The sequence below is a fragment of the Lissotriton vulgaris genome, chromosome 7, assembly GCF_964263255.1.
Source record: "Lissotriton vulgaris chromosome 7, aLisVul1.2, whole genome shotgun sequence".
Classification (NCBI taxonomy): Eukaryota; Metazoa; Chordata; class Amphibia; order Caudata; family Salamandridae; genus Lissotriton; species Lissotriton vulgaris.
Window position 1 is genome coordinate 1290467687 of NC_141695.1, and position 17864 is coordinate 1290485550.

A 17864-nucleotide genomic window follows, 5' to 3' on the forward strand; every position below is an offset into this window, starting at 1 on the left:
GCATGAGGACACAGCGGGGAGATTGTCGGGGGTTCTTTATTCAGCAGCTTTTGTGGCATAATGCATTTCTGCTCGCATGAGCCTTCCTCAGATGCCGTAGCTAAAACAAGGTGAGTCCAACTTCCTTCTTGTACTCCTAGGCCCCTCCCAATGTTGCGAGGTCAGCTAGCTCCTCTGAATGTGTTGCAGCTGTAGTCTATTGTTCCGAACTACAGTTCCCACAATTCACCTCTCCAGTGAGACCAGGTGCGGAGCTGCGGTGTTTTCCTGCAATGGACGCTGAATTGCCAGTCAAGGGGGGAAGTTTGATGATGCGGCCAAACCCCGAAGCTTGAATCGAGAACTCCCTCGAGTCCCCAACGTTCTGCCCCCGAACACACAGTCAGGCTGGGCTGTGAATCGGTGATACCGTGATCCCTTTTCCCCGTGCAGTCACGGGCTGTTATGCACAGCAGACACCAGCATGGCTTGATCCGGAGGCGATCCTGCAGATTCCGATAACTCGGAGAAACGAGTGCCACATTGCCAGTATGTTGCAGGATGCTTGTAAAACGAGGTCCTCAGAACGCGCACTGGCCAGCGCGTGAAATATCCAAAGAACACCTCTCCAACAAAGAAGCATGAGGACACAGCGGGGAGATTGTCGGCGGTTCTTTATTCAGCAGCTTTTGTGGCATAATGCATTTCTCCTCGCATGAGCCTTCCTCAGATGCCGTAGCTAAAACAAGGTGAGTCCAACTTCCTTCTTGTACTCCTAGGCCCCTCCCAATGTTGCGAGGTCAGCTAGCTCCTCTGAATGTGTTGCAGCTGTAGTCTATTGTTCCGAACTACAGTTCCCACAATTCACCTCTCCATATAAATAACAAATATAAATATTTTATTTTTAAATATTTGAATAACTTGTTTTAATTTCAAAGTAAATGTAAAAAATTTTAATAATCGAGTCCTTTCTATAAATACCTTCTAGGAACTTTTACTTCTTAATAGATATAAACATTTTACTTAAATGGACCCCTCCCTCCCTTCAGCGAAGCCATAACTAACTTCATTGCTCCCCACACTCTCGCCTCAATAGACTACATCCTCCTCGTCGACCTCAATTTCCACCTGGACAACCTCGAAGACCACAACAGCTCATCCCTACTGGAGAACCTGCTACCATCAGACTCAAACAACTGATCACAATGCCAACCCACTCAGCAGGACACATGCTTGACCCCATCTTTTCCACAAGTAACAACATCTCCTTCAGCTACACCTCCGAGGCACACTGGACCGACCACCACTGTATCCACTTCTCCTCCACCAAATGCACCGTATGCCACCCCGCCCACCGCAATCCTCGCAGATGCTGGAACAAGGTCACAGAAGACAGAAGACCAGCTCACCAACTCCCTCAGCAAGACTGCATCACTGATATCCACGGACGCAAACACCTCAGCAAGCAACCTCCAGTGCAAGATCTCAGATTGCGCAACACACTGAACCCCCTCTGGAAACCCTCAGTTTAACGACCCTCCAAGAAATCCAGCTGGTTCTCCCCCTCCCTCCAAGAGTCCAGGCGCACCTGAAGACAGCTAAAGAAAAGATGGAGGAGCAGCAAGATCACAGCAGACGACGCAGGCTTCAAATCCGCCGTCACCGCACACCACCGCCTCATCAGAACAACAAAGAAAGCTGCCATCCAGGGACGCATCAATGCCAACACACACAACAGCAAGGAACTCTTCACTGTGGTCAAATAATTCGCTAAACCCAGCACAGAGACAGCATACATTCCCTGCATCAAGACCTCTACAACAACCTTGCCACCTTGTTCCAACACAAGATCTACTACAACTTCGAAACCGAAGAGCAACCCACCTGCAACCATTGCACCCAATGGCTCCAGACCCCAGCAGATCTTAAACAACTGGACTACCCTTACCTCTGACCACAACCTCAGGATCATGAAGAGCATCCACTCTGGAGCTGCTAGGATTCATGCCCTCACCACATATTCAACCGAGCTGGCACCTACATTGCACGCGTACTCTGCCGCACCATCAACTGCTCCATTGAGTCCGAAACCTTTCCAGAAGACTGGAAACATGCAGAGATCAATCCCCTGCTGAAATAACTCTCTTCCATCCCACGGACATCAAGAACTACAGACCCATCTCTCTACTCCCCTTCCCAGCTAAAGTCATTGAGAAAGCCTCAATACCCAACTCTCCGAGTTCATCAAAACAAACAACATCCTGGACATCTCCCAATTGGTCTTCAGAAGCAACCTCAGCACCAAGAACGCTCTCCTTGCCGCTACAGACGACATCTGCACCCTCCTTGACTGAGGCAAGACTGCTGCCCTCATCCTCCTGGACTTCTCAGCTGTCTTCAACACCATCTTACACCACAACCTCTGCACAAGACTTAACGATGCCGGCATCCGCGACAAAGACCTAGAATTGATCAGCTCCTTAATCACCGGCCAAACGCTCACCGGCCAAACACAGAAAGTTAGACTCCCACCGTTCAACTCAGAATCCTTAGAGATCAGCTACGGAGTGCCTCAGGGGTCCTCCCTGAGCCCATCCTCTTCAACATCTACATGGTCCCACTTGCAGGCATAGCCAGAAGCCCCAGACTAAAGATTGTCTCCTATGCCAACGACACCCAGCTGATTATCTCCCTCACAGACGAGCCCACAGCTGCCAAGAGCAACTTCCACAATGGGATGAAGGCAGTCACCTCCTGCATGAAGGACAGCTGCCTCAAGCTTAACTCAGACAAGACCAAAGTCCTCATCCTGGGCTCCTGCCCTTCCGCCTGGGACGACTCTTGGTGCCCCGCAGCGCTCGGACACCCCCACACCCATGGACCATGCATTAAACCTCCGCATCATCCTAGACTCCTCTCTCTCAATGAACTGCCAAATCAATACTGTTTCGTCTTCCAAACACTCCGCCTGCTCCATAAGATCTTCAAGTGGATCCCCACCGAGTCCGGAAAAAGGTCACCCATGCGCTCATCAGCAGCAGACTCGATTACGGCAAAGCACTCTATGCTGGCACACCACACAGAAACTTCCAAAAAACTACAGAACATCCAGAATACCTCAGCCAGACTAATCCTGAACATTCCAAACCACAAGCACATCACCGGCCTTCTGAGAGACCTTTACTGGCTACCTGCCAACTAAAGAATCACCTTCAAACTCCTCACGCATGCCTACAAAGCCCTCCACAATGCTCGACCTGCATACCTCCCCCACCGCCACCCATTTTACACTCCCACCAGCCACCTCTGCTCCGCCCAACTGACCCTGGTCACCATCCCCCAGATCCGCAAGACCAAGGCTGGAAAAAAGATCATTCTCATACCTCGCTGCGAAGACCTGGAAATCCCTGCCTCTGCACTTCAGGCAATCACCATCCCTGCCGCAATTCAGGAAGGACCTCAAGACCTGGCTTTTTGGCTGAACCGTTTCCTCCCCACTCAGTGCCCTGAGACACTCACGGGTGAGTAGTCGTGCTTTATAACATTACTGATTAATTAAAAGTGGGTATTTTTTTTCAAGAAATATTTAAACCAATGATTTTAATTTTAATTATGTCATTAAAAACAAGGTTAACTAGGATGCCAAACTTCTCCAATACTTTGTTCTTGACAGAGCGTTCCTAGCTCCTGCCAAAATCGATCATTTTGTTTTCTCAGCATGTGCTAGTTGCCCCCGGAGCCGCCTCTCCGATGATAATTTATGTCAACAGGCTAGTCTTGCCTCCCACTATTGTCCTGCACTTATTGATCAGCTCGCACACACAACAGAAATTAATAGTTTACATAGCTGGGAGGTTGAGTGATTGCCGAGCCACATGAAAGAGCAAAAAGATACACAGTAAAACATTATTTGAAGCCACAAATAAGGTCAGTAACTGTTAGAATGGGACTTTTTAATGATATAAAATGTATTGTTATTAGTTGGTCAACTATGGGCTTTGTCTCATTTCTTCCCTAGTCTATATTCGAAGTTTGAGCCATCCATATCTATACATGAGAGGAGTTACGATAGCATAATTCTACTGCCATCTGGGTAAGATATCATTGCCAAGATAGTCTACTATTGTACGATACTAGATGGCCATGGACTTATAGACAATTCTAATTCTATGGTTACAGGCATTTTTATTAAAAAAAATGTTTTGTCCGGATACTGGAGATATCCGCAATGGCAATTTGAGGCGTCCCTACGATAAAGAAACTAGCTGAGATATAATTTCCCTTTTGACAGGATGTAAGTGAATATGAAAGTAGTGATACCTAGGGGATATAAGGTGCACAGTTAAGTATCACATGATATTTATCTTCTCACGGTGATGGTGTCTAAACCATTGAGGTCGGCTGACCCTGGATAATTATAACACAATCTTTTCTTTCCCCCTCTTTGGACTGATCTCTTTAGATTGTTTAACTTGGACCGGTTTGATGTCTAGACTACTTTTTTATATCAAAATTTTCCTGAAACTCTTTTCTGGAATGATTGTGTTTGTGGCAAAGATATATGGTTTGCAGTCACATATGAATGTCCATGCTGAGGTCTATAATGAACTAGTACTTAGTACATGTAACTTTACTTCTGAGTACAATGGTGATGACACTTTTTATATATTTTTAGGTCCCCTGGGAAATGAAAGGTTACATCTGGATAGGACCTGAGTAAGTGTTTTTTTACAACTCCAAACCCACTGAAACGCGCGTCGACCGAGTGCGTAGTCTCGTGTTTCACACTGAGACTGGATTATAGGCAGAAATTCCTTTCTGTCCCATAAAACTAAACTGTGTACAGATATTACATGAGTGAGATTGGATGATATGAATGCTTGATGTGTGACTGTGTATATTGAATGGTATCCAGGGGTGTTTTGTTGTATATACCGGTTTTGTAATTTTTCGGAGTGGATTTTTGTATTGACTTTGTAGAAATGCATTCATGACTATGAATTGTTTATCATGTATGTGTTTTTTAGAAATTATATGAATTACTGTGAAAAGAAAGAAAAATTGTCTCTTGATAAACGTGAAATAATGAGAAAAGAAAAATAGAAAGATAACTGCATTGAGAAAATAAAAGATACAATGAGATGACTTTTGTCTTCACTGTTGTACCTTAACATTGATTTATGAAGAATATGAAAAATGTTGTTGGGTAAAATATGATGGTCATTGGGGGAAACTTTAGTGTTGTGCTCATACTCCCCTCTTTTCCCTGACCTAGAAGAATTTCTGAGGGGGTCCCTTCATTCCTGCTTTTGAGGAAGTCACAGCGCCTTTGTCTTCAGTTTTATGCCCTGAAGTCGAGGTCAATGCCCAGGTAGAGTGTCAATCAGTGACACTTCATCACAGAGTGGGGTGGAGTCAGCAGACTCACTGACCCCATCCCACTCTGTGATGACGTTGGGAATTCTGCCTTCCATCATTGGATGCCAATGAGGGAAGGCAGCAGTCCAAAGCCTCCTAGAACCTCCAAGGTAGCGCTGCAGGTAAGTGTGTGTTTTTTTAAAATTAACGTTTGGTGCGTGCGTGCATGTATGTATGAATGAATGTTTGGTAATGAGTTGTGAATTAATGCGTTTGTGTGTGCGCGTAAACGTGTGACTGCATGGCTGTGAGTGTGTATGTGTGCCCCGTCTGCCACCCTCTCTCTTAATCTTTCCAGCTGCAACTACCACAGGGAGCTCTCCGCACCAGTGATGGAGCCCCCCAACCCACGTACGAAAAGCTACTAGTAGTACCTTAACACCTGTACATTAGGTTCAATCCTTGAATTTAAGGGGTGGACACACATAAGTCTACACTTTGTGGTAACTTTACACTAAGAAATTGTGAATATCAAAAAGTAGTAATGCGTATGCTACTGCAAAGAATAAGAGTATATGTAAACATGTAAATTTACTCAAGTGTAAATTTTTGTTTTTGAAAAGAGCCATAGATAGTCTTGCACATTAACGTTTAGGACCAAGGAATGCCCTTCCATTCATGTGATGACACCCGCAAATGGTACCAGTAGAATATCTGAAGATTATGACAATCGCATCCTCACCGCAGACCTGCGCCATCTCCAAAGCTAATAAATACTATTTTGTGCATTTTCTGCTTTTCTTCTAATTAGAGAGACATCACCCTGAACAATCTGGATTCCAGAAACAGCTATTTCTTTTTAAAAGGCAGTTAACAATTTTGTAAGGAGCCACTGGGTTAAATGATCCCCCTCTGTGAAATGCAGATGGTTTGAACAGTCATAAAAATCCTGGGTCTGGGCATTACTTATTCTCCTGAGAATGCTTGCTTTGGTACTAGTTTGCAATGCAGATATAAAGCTAACAGCACTAGGTTGCAAACCCTTTCAACCTCACCTGTGCCAAGACATCCGCTTCCTTCTACGTGCTGTGCATTGTTCAGATGGTGAGTCTCCTCTTTGTGTATCTCCAGTAAATCACCAGGATTGGTAGTTCTGGCACCTGCTGTACAAAGACAGATACATCATGATTTATTAAAGAGAAATTATTTCCCTTCTGCTTTTAGATTAATGTTATATATATTTTGATTCCTCGTCTGAGTTCCCTTGGTGAAACGCTCACTTTCTGCCCAAATATCTCAAATTGATTCTTGTTAGTAAGAAAATTGTGATTCTCGTCCTACTTAACTCCTAGGAAAGCCCATGGAGATGCCCTATGGCCAGGTACCAAGTAAGTGGTAATCTGAACAGGGAGTAGATTTGCAGAAGGGCAGGTGTGGAGGTTTGGGAGTATGGATGCATAGGTTATCGAAATGATTAGTAGAAGCAGTATGAAAGGGCTGGTTGCAAATACTCGGCGGAGAAGGGGCAAAAGCATCCTATGGCACCCTCTGCCTTGCCCAAATATATCTTCACTGTACCACAACTTCAAATTCTGTCACATCACTATCTTCTTTTGTCTTCTTTGCACTCCTGCTGCCTTCTTGTCTCTGTCACTTCGTTTTTCGATGAGACACTAAAGATGAACTACCCACAAAGTCCTATTGTTTAGTCATGTAAGATACACCATTTTCAATTTCCATTCACAAGGCTCTCTTTATGTGCTAGCGTTTCCTCAGTTCCTTCTCTTCATTCCCTCCACAGCACTTTGAGGCATACTAGGCGAGGTACAAAGCACGAGAGCCTAGTACTTTCATGTACAATGTAAAATAATTACATATCTAATGTTTATTTAAAGCTTGTCCTTTTGCTTCTCCTTCTTATTTATAATAGGCTTTCAAACAATTGGACTAGACTTAAATGTGCAATGCTGAGTGATTACAGGGACACAGGAGAAAAACAAATAAAAAAAATATAAAACAACTGACAGGATAACGAAAAATATATAAAACAGAAGCTAGTGAATCCAATTAGTAACAAAAAGTACCAGTCAAAAAGGAAAGATTGTTAAGAGGATGGTCAAAGATCTGCAATTATATTCTGTTATCTGTGTGTAATCCGTGGAAGAGCATTATAAGCTTTTAAAAAGGCTACATTATTTCTCATTATAGGAACATACTGACATCAGAACATCAAGCTGTGGATTGCATTAACATATAGTTTAATATTAAGTTTGCTTTTTCCCATTGATTATATTGAATAACGTACCACAAGCTGGATATATTTTTAAGATTACAGCAAGTCACATCAGATTTCCATACCTTCATAGAGTCACTCACATTTCAGACTAGTGCCTCTTTATGTTCAACAACATCTTAATGACATGTAATATTCTTGCAATGTGCAGTTGGGGGATGTCTTGTTTTAGATGTAGCGTATGCACAACAGCCATGTCACACTTTAACCTGCATGGCTTTTAATCTCCTTCCTATTAACATCAAATGTATTTTTTTCTTTCTTAAGTTCACCCTAACTTTCTGTATTAATTTTGTACCTCCCCCTCCCTTCCATCATACTCTCCATGTTTCATTTTTTCCGAATTTCGACACTGTGTTAATGTTACCCTTCTACCTTAACCATATCACTATGAGTTTTGCGGAAATCGTGATTAAGTCAGAGACTGGAATTACTGGCCGAATCATGCTTATGAGGTATAATAGTCACCTAAGGGATTTTCCCAGGTCAAACTCCATGAACAGCAGGCAACTTTTATCCTGGAAAGAGTGCACCACAGAATGAGGGAAAATCTGTGGAAATAAATGCACAAACACAGATGTCTGAGGTTTGTCCTCATTCTAGGGAAGGGATTTCCCCCTCGCAGCAATACCGCACCCTACTGCATTGGTAATAGGTAATTGCCGTTGTGGGATTTGTTACCTGATTACTGTGTTCTGAGCCTAAGTGCCTTTGGTTAATTTAAATATTACTGTCTCCACCTTACATATTTCACTGCCAATTTCTTTCCTCCTATTGTCTTCGGTTGATAGTCCTCCACGGACCACATTTCTTCATCTGCAGAGTCTCTCACTTTCAAAAAACTTGTAGTCTACCCTTGGTGAATCTTCTCTTCATACCACAAGAGTGTCTCTCTGTATTTCACATAGTGACATTCTTTTTTCCTGATTCAGTACTGGTCATTTTACCCAGATCTTTTGCTTGCTATTTTCAGCACCTCTCCCCTTTGGCATTTCTCTCTTTTTTTAGGTCTCGCCTATTCTATCCCGTTAGGTACAGAATAGGCGAGATTATAGTAAGCGGAAAAGTAAAGTCTACCTGGCTGCGGATCGGTTACAGTTCATTTGAGGTAGGCGCATGCACATCATCGCCAGCCACATCCCACACCATGCCTCGGCATCAGACTTCAAAGGAAGCCGCTCGCATACCACCATTTGTCTGAGCCTCGGCATCAGACTTCAAAGGAATCCGCTCCCAAGCCGTTCACCCGACCCCCCCCATCAGACTTCAATGGAATGCGCTCCTGCTCCCCCACCCCCACCACAGCAAACACAGTCTCAACCATACTTTCTCATTTTTCTTTCACAGTTTCAATACTTTTTAAAATGCACTTTGACCACTAGTGCAAACTATTGAACCCAGGGCCCTAATCGAGTCAGGCCCGAAATGGGCTCTTTCTGTGGGAAGTTTCTGTTATCTTTTCCTTCACTTGCTGTCGAGTAGGAGGAGGCAATCTGGAGCTTTTACCAATGTGCTGAGTTGGAAATCCGGCCTGGGAGCAGTGATGAGGACTGTTTTCGTCCCAGGCCTACATTTTCCTCCAGGGTTTGTTCAGACTGCGGCCTCACCTGCCCATGCAAGCTCCCAATATCGATCCACACCATATTGTGTGTAGTGCTTTCCCAATGCGCTTTTTACCCATAGTTGATATTTATGTGATGATAGCCTGTCAGTAATGGATCTTTGTGTAATGACGGTGTTCTGTACTTCCTGTTTATGGCAGCAGGTCTTCTTCATGCACTGGCAGGCTGTGGGTATTTTGTCGTCACGCGTCGAGAGCATGTGCACAGTTCCACTTCATGCGATGACCCCATGCCGTCCTTGTTCCATGCAATGATACCTTACCGGCGTAGCTCTCTGTGAGATGACTGCATGTTTCTAGTTCCTCTACGGGTGATGAAAGCAGTGGGTGTCTCACACTTTCTGCTTTCCCTCATGTTAGGGGGGTTTATATTTGAACGGTGCAGTCTTTGAGACTTATTGCTTGGTCTTTAGGGAGCTTCAGTCAGAGGTGGGCAGTGCTTTATTTTGGAGAAGAATACGTCCTAGCTCCGACATGTTTCTAATAATCTTGCTGGCGCTGTTGCAGAATGTCGGGGTTGCCAAATGCCACGGCCTTCTAGTCTGTATGTCACATCATGCCTGTTTATCCACCAGTATACCATTCCTGCACCTACCTTGGACACGCCTGGGTTCCTTTTCATCCCTGCGTTCTCCCTTTGCCACTTTTGTCTGTCTTTCTCTCCATCTTTCTTTCCACATTTGGGTCAAAGACTAATGACTAACAATGAGTTCCGTTCCCCAAAGAAGAGTGCCGGTGGCCCCACCCGCACCCACCGGATCACATGAAGCCCTGGAGATGGGGTGGTTGTGTTGGCTGAAACAGTCTGTGTTGAGGCCTCTGGCGCGATTGTGTGGAGCCCCCACCACCCCGTTGTAGCACTTTGCGATAGCGGGGGCCTTCCCTCTAACATATCACCTGGGTTTCTTATTTACTTTCATTTTCATGTCAAGGGCCGCCCAGCAGTCGCAAGTCTGGCCGCACACTAGATAACTTATGCTCCCTCACCTCCTCTCCTGGGCCCAAGGGGCTTTAAACAAAGCATCTCTCCTGCTTTGTTGGGCATCTCCTGTGGCCAGGAGAGGCGAAATCCCAGAGCTAAAAACTCCGCGATTTCTTTAAACATCTGTCCAGGTGTATTATCTTTGAACTCGTGCCAACCTCACTCTACCACTCTAACGCCCTGACTCTACCACCTTCACTCTGCCACTCTACCGCCCTCACTCTACCACCTTCACTCTGCCACTCTACTGCCCTCACTCTACCACCCTCACTCCACCACTCTACCGCCCTCACTCTACCACTCTACCGCCCTCTCTCTACCACTCTACCGCTGTCACACCCTCACTCTACCGCCCTCACTCTACTACTCTACCACTCTCACAGTACCACTCTACCACCCTCACAGTACCACTCTACCACCCTCACGCCCTCACTCTACCGCCCTCACTCTACCACCCTCACGCCCTCACTCTACCACTCTACCACCCTCACGCCCTCACTCTACCGCCCTCACTCTACCACTCTACCGCCCTCATGCCCTCACTCTACCGCCCTCACTCTACCACTCTACCGCCCTCACTCTACCACTCTACCGCCCTCACTCTACCACTCTACCGCCCTCACTCTACGGCCCTCACTCTACCCCTCTACTGCCCTCACTCTACCGCCTTCACTCTACCGCCCTCACTCTACCACTCTACCGCCCACACGCCCTCACTCTACCGCCCTCACTCTACAACCCTACCACCCTCACTCTACCGCCCTCACTCTACCGCCCTCACTCTACAACTCTACCGCCCTCACTCTACCGCCCTCACTCTACCACTCTACTGCCCTCACTCTACCACCCTCACTCTACCGCCCTCATGCACTCACTCTACCGCCCTCACTCTACCACCCTCACTCTACCACTCTACTGCCCTCATTCTACCGCCCTCACTCTACCACTCTACCGCCCTCACACACTCACTCTAACGCCCTCACTCTACCATCATGTCTAATTCACGCTCTTTTTTCTGCACACTCGTGTCCTCTTGTTTGTTCTCTCTAGCATCACCCTCATCACACTCTCCTAACGAGTCTTCCTTCTCCCGCATGTGACCCTACTTGCATCCTCTGGGCTCCATCTTCATTCTTTTCTGCTTTCCCCTGTTTCCGCCACGCACCCCACTCCTTTGTGTCTCCTTTCTGGCCTCTTTCCTACTTAACTTTTCATCCTTTCTCCTTTAATCCCATTTCCACCTTCTCACAACCCCTTCGAGCACTGTTATCTTAACATTTGTGTTTCTCTCTGTCTTATGATGTCTGCCCTGCCACCATTTACTTCGGACCCGCACCCTCACACCCTCACACCTCCTCACCCACTCTCACCCTCACACACCCTCACTCACCCTCACCCACTTTCACTCACCTCACACCCTCACCTTCACAACCCTCTCACCCTCACACCCCCTCACCCTCACACCCCTCACCCCCTCTCACCCACACCACCCCACACCCTCCCCCTCACAAACCCTCCCCCTCACAAACCCTCACCCACCCACCCCCTCGCACCCCACACACCCCCTCACCCACCCTCACACCCCCCTCACCCTCACTCCCCCTCACCCTCACAACCCCTCACACCCCCTCACACACCGTCACCCCCTCACACCCCCTCACACACCCTCACCCCCTCACACACCCTCACCCCCTCACCCACCCTCACTCACGCACACTCACTCACCTTCACCCCCTCACACACACCCTCACACCCCATCACCCTCACACCCCCTCACCCTCCCTCACACCCTCACACCCCCACACCCCCTCACACACCCACACCCTCACACCCCCTCCCTCCCTCCCACCCTCACACCCCCTCACCCGCACACCCCCTCACCCTCACAACCCTATACCCTCACTCACCCTCACACCCCCTCACCCTCACACACCCTCACTCACCCTCACACCTTCACCCTCACACACACCCACACCCTCACACACCCTCACCCTCACACCCCCTCACGCTCACACACCCTCACCCTCACACACCCTCACCCTCACACACCCTCACAACCCTACACCCTCACAACCCTACACCCTCACTCACCCTCTCACCCTCACACCCTCTCACTCACCCTCACACCCCCTCACACACCCTCACCCTAAATCACCCTCACACCCTCACCCTCACACACACACACCCACACACCCCCTCACGCTCACACCCCCTTACGCTCACACCCCCTCACGCTCACACCCCCTCACGCTCACACACCCTCACGCTCACACACCCTCACACACCCTCACCCTCACAACCCTACACCCTCACTCACCCTCTCACTCACCCTCACACCCCCTCACCCTCACACACCCTCACTCACCCTCACACCTTCACCCTCACACCCCCTCACCCTCATACCTCCTCACCCTCCCTCACTCACCCTCACAACCTCACCCTCACCGCCCTCACACACTCTCACTGTCACACCCCCTCACCCTCACGCCCCCTCACCCTCACACCCCTTCACTCCTAACACACCCTCACCAGCATAGCATAACAAAACACAGCATAGCATAGCATAATGAAACACAGCATAGCAAAACACAACAAAACATAGCATAGTATAGGATAGCAAAACTAAACATAGCATAGCATAACAAAACAAAGCATAGGATAGCAAAACAAAACATAGCATAGCATAACAAAACATAGCATAACATAACAAAACATAGCATAGCATAACAAAACATAGCATAGCATAACAAAACATAGAGCAAAACAAAACATATAATAGCATAGCAAAACATAGCATACCAAACAAAACATGGCATAGCATAACAAAACAAAACGTAGCATAGCAAAACAAAGCATTGCGTAATAAAACACAACAAAACATAGCATAGCATAGCATAGCAAAACATAGCATAGGATAGCAAAACAAAACATAGCACAGCATACAGGATCACTCACCACCACCACAGCATCACTCAGGGACACCACAACATCTCTATGCGCTACCACAGCATCACTGAACGACACAGCATCACTCGTTCGCAATCACATCACTCAGCGCACCCACAGCATCAATCTGTGCAACCATTCAACAACACCTGGTTCAAATATGTTCTCTCAATGTTTCAAGCTTTATTACAAATGTAACAAAAAGATGTTAATATTTCACTTCTGTTCTTGGATTTTCGTCACAGTAAAATACACTGAACATAATCTTCACAAAAGTTATTTACAAAAGTTTAAGCTATTGCCATTATAAATTACAATAACTTTTATTTAAGTATTAATTATTGAAAAAATTAAAAGCCATTGTTATTTGTAATATTAATACATGTAAGTCACGTAAATACGACACATATTGCATTACAAATGCTATAGGTGTCACATTTGCGAAAGTTATAACTATTGGCATTGTAAATGTCAAAGCTATTAATTTCGCTATTTTCAAAAACAAAACATAAATAAAAAAATTGGCATTTACAATACCAATAGCTCAAACTTTCCTAATGCGAGACCTATTGCATTGCAAATGCTTGTTGTTTGTATAGTGTCTCCATGATGTGCCTATATTATTGTCATTCTAGAGTGTCTCTTGTTTTAGTTTCCATTGTGCCTTTCTCTTTTTCACACCACTATAAACCAGATATTTGTGTTGTTTAGGTAGGTTATGGACTATTTTTGTTTTGCAAGTACGATTAATAGTAGAAAGATACATATATGCATTGGTCTACGGTGAGAGATAAGCATCTTACTTGGGAAAACATCCATTCTATGCCTCCTTGTACAATTCTGGATTTTCACGGGGCTCCGCTCTTGATTATCTTTAGCTCTTAATGAAAAGACGGTATTGGTAAGAATTGGACCTGATAATAGAAGAGAGACTACATAATTAACATTTCGGCTGCAGGTTGTAAAACTAACTGAACAAAGTAATAACAGTTGCAAAAACAAAGATGTCAAATCCTCTCAATCCCTCCGCTCACACTGTTAAAGCCTGCCTTCAAGGAACATCTCACCGCACAATAATAACCTTAACTAACACTTTCCACACTAATATGTCTCTGATATTCTGTTAATATAATAAATTTGTGTTATCCACCCCAAACTGTTATTATCCTATTGTCCTATGTTACTACTATGATGGACAATATTTTGTGTCAAACTTCTCAGCAGCTTATTGACAGATAAATAAAGCAATAATTGATGTCAGGATACACAATTCATTTGCAACATCCAGCAGCCCTTGGTACCAACAAGGGGGCCCGGGAGCACACCATCATAGAAGGTGAGCTGTGGGGGGGCCCGCACATGCCACACGCGATGCCCGCAGTAAGCGATGCCTGCAGTTAGCTCGGGAGGATGACCCCCGGCCCTGCAGATTACTGAGGCTAAAGGCCTATATCTTTGATGGGGGTGAGACTAGCGGCCTGACTCCAAAATGGCACCCGCAGGGAGAGAGCCTAAAAGACTTGTGGCCATGGGTCATTGAGATACAGACGCAGTGACCGATTAAGAGGCTAGTGGAGACACCCTGACCCCGCCACACTCACCAGCAAGAGCGCAGACTGCAGTGAAATGATACACAGAGCCACACTCCATGCCTGACTTTAAGATGGCCGCCTTGGTTCACAAATAATGCAATGTGCTACTGACATGGCTTCTACATACCAGATAGACACCATTACGTGCCTCATCTACGCAAAGAAGCCGCATACCGGAGGGGGAGTACACCGCCCCAGCGAAGAGAACTCACTGAGCTGCATATATGCCACCAAAAAAGGTATTTTGGTATTATTGTAAGCAGTTTCTATGAGGGCGCCTAAGCATTGGGTGCGCCAAAACAGGCCTCTACATGGATCGATCTATGCTCCCACCGCCCAGCTCAAACTCCAACCCAGCAGTCAGAATCACTGGATGCTTTTGATGGAACTATGATGACGCCTCCTGGGCGGACCCCAAAACTGTTTTTACCTACTGCGGAGCCCGAGCAACCTTGGCCGATGCCCGGTGGAGCTGTTCTATACAGCTACAGAGGAGTCTGGCCCCTTGTCCGTCACCTACCCAGCCGGTCATCTGTCATTGTTTTCCTTGTCTCCCCGTTTGTGTCTCCTTCCCTCTCCCTCTGACTCACTCTGTGATTCTTTGATTCAAACTGATGTTCCTATGTAACCCGTACCTCACTGGTTCAACGGATGTAGATAACAAAAATGTTTTTACCTACCACGGAGCCTGAGCAACCTTGGCCGATGCCGGGTGGAGCTGTCCTATGCAGCTATAGCGGAGTCTGGCCCCTTGGCCGTCACCTACCCAGCCGGTCATCTGACATTGTTTTTCCTCGTCTCCCCATTTGTGTCTCCTTCTTTTCCCCTTGGATTGAACGATGACGACCCCTGGGCGGATACCAAAACTGTTTGTACCCTCCGCGGATACCGAGCAACCTTGGCCAAAGCCCGGTGGAACAGTCACCTACCCAGCCGGTAATCTGACATTGTTTTTCCTCGTCTCCCCATTCATGTCTCTTTCCCTCCCCCTCCCCCTCCCTCTCCCTCTCCCTCTGTGATTCTTTGATACAAATTGATGCAACTATGTAACCTATAACTCACTGATCCAACTGATATAACTATGTATCCTGTAACTCTCTGATGCTCATGTAAAGCGCTCTGATACCTCCAGGTCTAGCCAGCGCTATATAAAACTTTGCAAATAAAATAAAAAATAAAATAAAATGTTACTAAATTTTACAAAATGCATAGGTTTAACACATTGACTATGAAACACATTTAACATCTAGACTGTGTAACGAAAGATTAGATCACAGAATCACACCAGATTTTGATACTGGTCTCCCTGATAGATAAATACATTCACTGTGCCGCAATGACTAGCAGTTTAAATAATTCAATGATCTGGTTTTTTAAATATAGCTACGTTATGAAAGAATTAAACAGTTGAACACTCTATTTTATTTTATTTATTTATTTGAGGTTTTAGATAGCACGAACATGACCAGTTGAGGTAGCCGAGCGATTTACACGGATAAACACGTTGCGTACAGTATAGGCATAGGCAAAATACAAGGATGGGGTTAGGGAATTGACTACAGTAGGATAAAAGTCAGAGCTAAACAGTACAGTACAAAAATCAGCGAGCGACATGTCAGTAATAAAACAAAGGGAACAATTGATACATGGAGAAGGCCAAGCAATACAGTAGATAATGCACAGAAACATAGGCCATGAAAAGGCGGAATGCACAATAAAGGAGAGTTAATGGAGGAATGTGTTCATTAGGAAGGTTTTGGCTTCCTTTTTGAAACACGGCAAAGTAGGAATTCTTCTGATGAAGGGAGATAGCGAGTTCCAGATTCTTGGTGCGGCCCCAGAGAATGGTGGGTTATATGTATTTACATTGCAGAAGCGGGGTGGCTGGAGCACACGGTCTCTGGCGGACAGGAGTTTCTGGTTCTCCCAGATATCACAATTTTCTGGGCAAGATACTTTGGGGTGTTCGTGTACAAGGCTTTGTGAGTGATGCAGGCAAGCTCAATCTGTATTCTGCCTTCAAGAGGAAGCCAGTTCAAGGCCTTCAGATGTGGTGAAATGTGGTCACATTTTTATGAGCCAGATAAGAGTCTAACTGCTGCTTTGAGGCAAGCTTTTAGCAGGGCCGTCGAAGTCTTTGGTAGGCCGAAGAGGGTAGAGCAGCCGTATTGAATTCTGGAGATGACTAACGCCTGAACTGCGGTTTTTAGGTATGCAGAATCAAGGAAGGGTTTTGGTTTTCTCAAGTAGCTCAGATGGAACCTGGCAGTTTTGGTAAACCAATTGATGTGTTCACGCATATTCAGGTTGCTGTCCAAGGTTATCCCAAGCGATTTGGCAGAATTCACTATGGTTGGCATGCAGTTGAGTGCTGTGATCAAGTTAATCCATTCAGGGATGTCATTGGATTTTGGGGGGGGCAGGCGGAGATGAGCAGGAACTCCGTTTTTTGGGCATTTAATTCGAGCGGGAAACAACACTTACAACGCAACTTTTACAACGCACTACCTTTACAACAAAACTTTTACAACGCAACATCCATTACAACGCATGCCATTACAACGCAACCATTACAACGCATGTCACTACAACGCATACCACTACAAAGCATGTCATAACAACGCAGTTATTACAACGCATACCTACACTATCCAACACTTACCCTACTGTTGCACCCCCTGGAGTTAGAATAGTAATTTTTACCCCTACACTATCCAATACTTACCCTACTGTTGCGCCCCCAGGAGTTAGAATAGTAATTTTTACCCCTACGCTATCCAATACTTACCATACATGCTATGTAATGGTATGCGTTGTAATGGTATGCGTTGTAAATGTAGTATGCGTTGTAGTGGAATGTGTTGTAAATGTAGTTTCAAAGAATTCTTTGTAATGGCATGTGTTGTAATGGAATGAGTTGTAATGGATGTTGCGGTGTAAAAAATGCGTTGTAAAGGTAGGCGTTGTAAAAGTATGCGTTGTAACGACATACATCCAATTTGAGCTGGTTGTTGGTGAGCCATTGAACAGTCAGATTCAGGGCATTGTTCAGATAGGTAATCTCCTCAAGAGGGTAGGGGACAGAGTAGAGCC

At 45.8% G+C, this 17864-nt stretch overlaps 1 protein-coding gene across 1 annotated transcript in view; it reads right to left on the reverse strand.

The window, feature by feature from the left end:
• The window catches only part of LOC147703511 (uncharacterized), a 112548-nt gene that overhangs the window by 77236 nt on the left and 17448 nt on the right, over positions 1 to 17864 (reverse strand). Inside the window, exons 3-4 of the mRNA XM_086931880.1 lie at positions 13983 to 14093; positions 6393 to 6500 (exon numbers count right to left, since the gene is read on the reverse strand). Coding sequence (XP_086788006.1) covers positions 6393 to 6500; positions 13983 to 14093 — 219 coding nt within the window. The remainder of the gene's footprint in view (positions 1 to 6392; positions 6501 to 13982; positions 14094 to 17864) is intronic.